General features: G+C 41.1%; 1 protein-coding gene across 1 annotated transcript; it reads right to left on the bottom strand.

The window, feature by feature from the left end:
- Positions 1-1,195: 1,195 nt before the first annotated feature.
- On the bottom strand, positions 1,196-3,637 carry LOC101469836 (uncharacterized). The gene is made up of 5 exons (XM_004575378.3): positions 3,590-3,637; positions 2,744-2,921; positions 2,476-2,655; positions 1,587-1,698; positions 1,196-1,470 (listed from the first exon to the last, which is right to left on the bottom strand). Exons 2-5 carry the CDS (start codon positions 2,918-2,920, stop codon positions 1,313-1,315), a joined length of 627 nt encoding a protein of 208 aa, XP_004575435.2. The 5' UTR covers position 2,921; positions 3,590-3,637; the 3' UTR covers positions 1,196-1,312.
- Between the last annotated feature and the right edge of the window lie 410 nt (positions 3,638-4,047).

Below are 4,047 nucleotides of genomic sequence, written 5' to 3'. Positions count from 1 at the left end.
GTGTCCTAAAGGAGAAGGCAGGGGCAGAGAGAAACAGGGGAGGGGCAATAAAGAAGGAGGAGGAGAGAGAGAGGACAACACCACGCCCACACACTCCCACAGCCTCACAGATGTAACATTCAACCGGGGTGCTGCAAAGGAGAGATTTTGCAGACTCAAATGCATGCTGGCATTCCCCTGACCACTCAAAAGGGATTTGGGGGCTACATAGCTTCGTCAAAGGGGCCACAACTACTGCAAAGTTCTTGCAAAAACAGCGATTGTATCCAGTCATGCCCAAGAACCGCTTTAGCTCCCGCCTAGTGGTTGGGGCCGGGTAGCTGAGGACAGCCTCGACTTTTACCTCCACCGGGCGAACCTGCCCAAAACCCACCTGCTTTCCCAGGTACGTGACTGTCGTTTTGGCAAACTCACACTTAGCGAGATTTAGAGTTAACGAGGCTTCGGCCAATCGCTGAAACATTGATTGTAGGATGGCCACATGCTCTTCCCACGTGTCCGTGTATATCACTACATCATCCAAGCACACATTACACTGAGGCACATCCCCCAACACCAGCTGCATTAAACGCTGAAATGTGGCTGGAGCATTTTTCATGCCAAACGCCATCACGGTGTACTGCATGAAATGGTCGGGTGTGACAAATGCAGAAATGTCGGAGGCTCTGGAGGTCAGAGGCACCTGCCAATACCCATTAAGAAGGTCCAGTTTGGAAATGTATTTGGCAGGACCTATATTTTCAATGCAATCCTCATTACGAGGAAGTGGAAAAGAATCAGAGACAGTCACTGCATTTACCTTCCGGTAGTCGGTGCAGAAACGTGGGGTGCCATCAGACACGTAAACACAGGGAGCTCCAAGGGCTGTGGCTTGGTTGTGCCAAACCGTTCTCCACTAAATAACTGACTTCCTTCTTCATCACCTCGCACTTTCCCATGGGACAGCAGTACGCATGCTGTTTGATTGGGGTTGCATCACCAACATTGATATCATGTTCACAGACATTAGTACGCGAGGGCACATCCCCAAAGAGAGAAGGGTAAGAGTGGAGTAGCCCAAGTACATCTTCGGACTGTGAAGGAAAAAGATGAGACAAATGGGCCGTTGCCTCTGCTAAATAAGCTGAATTCGCCAACCGTCTGATTTTTCAGTATGTACAGATAACTAGGTGTCACAGAAAGACTAAGGGAAAAAAAGACTGTAAGATATTTTCAAATACCACTTTATACACAAACTCAGTGTTAGCAGAGATCCTTTCAAACTTTAAAACTGTTCAGACATTATTCATTGGAACAGAACTGAAGCCCTCGTTCAGCTTGTTTCCCTCCTCACCCATGGCAGGCAGTTCCAGCAGGTGAACTCCCAGGTAGCGATGTAGGTTGGGCATGTGTAGCGGTCCAACACGATGTAAGCAGCCTCTGGGTCACACACAAAGTTAAACTCTCCACATATTGTGATGTTACCCCTGGCTGCACACAGAAACAAGCACAGTCACACACTCATTCTCATATATATCAGATATTTATAAGACTAAAATCACGAATGGATAATGAGAGACAGAGGAAATACTCTGTGAGGAGACCACCTTCAATGGTTCCCCCCATGATGTAGAGCGCCTTAAGCTTTTTAGGCAAGGAAGGGTCCAACTGCACTGCTGCAGCCAGGTTCATGAGGGGGGCAGTGGATATGAGGATCACCTGGAGGCAGGAGACAGAGTTGAATTGATGATTTTATTGCCTCCTAACCAACCTTTGAGCTGAAAACAAACCCTCAGTTGTAAAATAATAATTTTCCTTGAAAAGTTTTTTAAAGAATTACCATTTATAAATGTGTTTAGAATGAATTGAGAATTAAACTGGTTTGGTTGGCCCAGTGGTGCAGTTTGTCTATTATGCACTTGAAACTTGATGAAAATTGACAGATAATTTTTACGACTTCCCAATTTAAACTGCATTGAAGCTTCAAGTTATGATTTTTTATGTGTGTTTGGCAACTTTGTGATACTTCGCAACGAGTTGGCTTCTTTCACATCAAGTGCATTGTACCCTTTGCAATCCATAACCAACAGATGATATCATTGTGTCTACATCCATTTTTACTGGTCACCATGAAAAAGCAATTAAATCATTAGCTCTGGGTAAAACAAGTTTTTATTAGTCAAGTGATGCAATTTCATCTGTGGGAGTTCAACAATTTTCAGCTAAATGTCAACATACTTTTTTAGGAAGACTTCAAGGCATGTCTGCTGAAATAATCTGTGACTGGGCCTTTAAATAAAACGTTTGATCAGAACCACAAACCATTTATAAAAAGTGGGTAAATGTATTCATGTATTTTGAGATCACCTACTTCTCCACACAGCATTTTTACCCAACCCCTGTGTAAGCTACAACGTTCTTAGTGTACACATATCACAGGAAAATGAGGCTCTCAATTTTCATTCATGTAAGAAGCTTAATGGTGCAGACACTCACCTCTTTATCATTTGCGTTCACAAGGTCAACAATGGCCTGTTTGGCTTTTTTCTGCTGCACCAGATCCAGGCTTGGTGCGTGTGGATCTGGAACGTCCCCAAACCCGTCTGATCCAAAGAAATTATCTGCATGGTTTTCATGGTCCACCAAAGGCTTTGAGCAGCCACGGTACACTGGAATCTGTATGAGTATTATATGCTGGATGTAAGAACATATCTACGAACATATTCGTGTAGAAGGGCTCTCTTACAGCGTGACACAAACTTACGTCCAGCCTGTCGCAGACTTTCAGGACACGAAGGACATTTCTGAGGACATTCTCCACAGACGTGTTGCCATAGCAGCAGGTGATCCCCAAAACTTCCACATCAGGTGTGGAGAGGGCCATCATGATGGCAATAGCATCATCCACCCCAGCATCCACATCAATGATGAGCTTCTTCATCCTGTGTTTAACCACAGGATTCAAACCTGAAGAGTGATTATTTCTAATAATAATCCATTTTTGACCACATGTCTAACTGTAGCCTATCTCAGCTGTCAGATGGAGGGAAAGAGGCAAAAACACAGATAACTACAAATATTTTAAATAAACACAATACAGTGTTTTTCTCTTCACACTCTCAAAACCTTTCTCTCATAGCATAACTACATGTTTTGTAGCTTTCCTAAATATGAAGGTTAGATTGAAAGACTGCTTCAACTGTTTTATGGTAGAGGCAGGAGAATGTTTTAGATACAGCATTAAAATGTGTAGTGTTCAGTACAAATATCATAATTAGATCAGCTTTTAAAATATCTGGGATCTTCATTTTACAATATATATGAAAATAGTCGCTTGCACAAAGATTTAGAAAAATGTTCATGAACAGGCAATTGACCTGCATCTGATTGTGGCAAGGTTAAAGAATTTTAAACAACAGTTTCCATTGTCAAAAAACAAAAAACAAATCAAAACACCACAAAATTATGCTTTTAGGTGCAATAAAAAGAAAGAAAGAAAAAAATAAGTGATTTCTGGGGGTTTTAAGAATTACATTTTAAAGATATGTTAACCTTCACAAATACTGTGAGATTCAGAAATTATTACTGAAATAAAATGTAAAATACTCACCTGGTAAATGGATTCTGGCAGATGTTTAGAACTTAGTGATTGGAGCTGTGATAGCTGAATGCTATCAACTGAAGAGCAGCCAGCTTTATATAAGGAAGTGTTACATAAGTACATGGCTAACTCCACCTTCAGATATTCTTTAGGTGTTACAAATTTAGCTTTAATCGAGATTGTCCAAATTTCCGCTTGCTTGAATAAAGTGAAAAAAATATTTTTGTCATGTAAATGAACAGCATTTAAAAAAATCACGCACAGAGAGGTGGGTTTGGTAAGTAGATTCTTAAGGTGTAACACTTGTATCCTTTGGTATCGACTAATGGGTGTTATCTTTGTATTAATGTTTAAGAAGATGGTTACAAAAGTGCTACCTGCTAAATTATGTAAAAAAGTGGCACACTAAGATAGACATTTTCACTTTTTATTGTCATACAGCAACAATTTAGATAATTTCGTCCACT

The sequence above is a fragment of the Maylandia zebra genome, linkage group LG23 (assembly GCF_041146795.1).
Source record: "Maylandia zebra isolate NMK-2024a linkage group LG23, Mzebra_GT3a, whole genome shotgun sequence".
Lineage (NCBI taxonomy): Eukaryota > Metazoa > Chordata > Actinopteri > Cichliformes > Cichlidae > Maylandia > Maylandia zebra.
The sequence above is the reverse complement of the archived record's forward strand: the minus strand, read 5'-3'. Positions and strand labels throughout refer to the sequence as shown.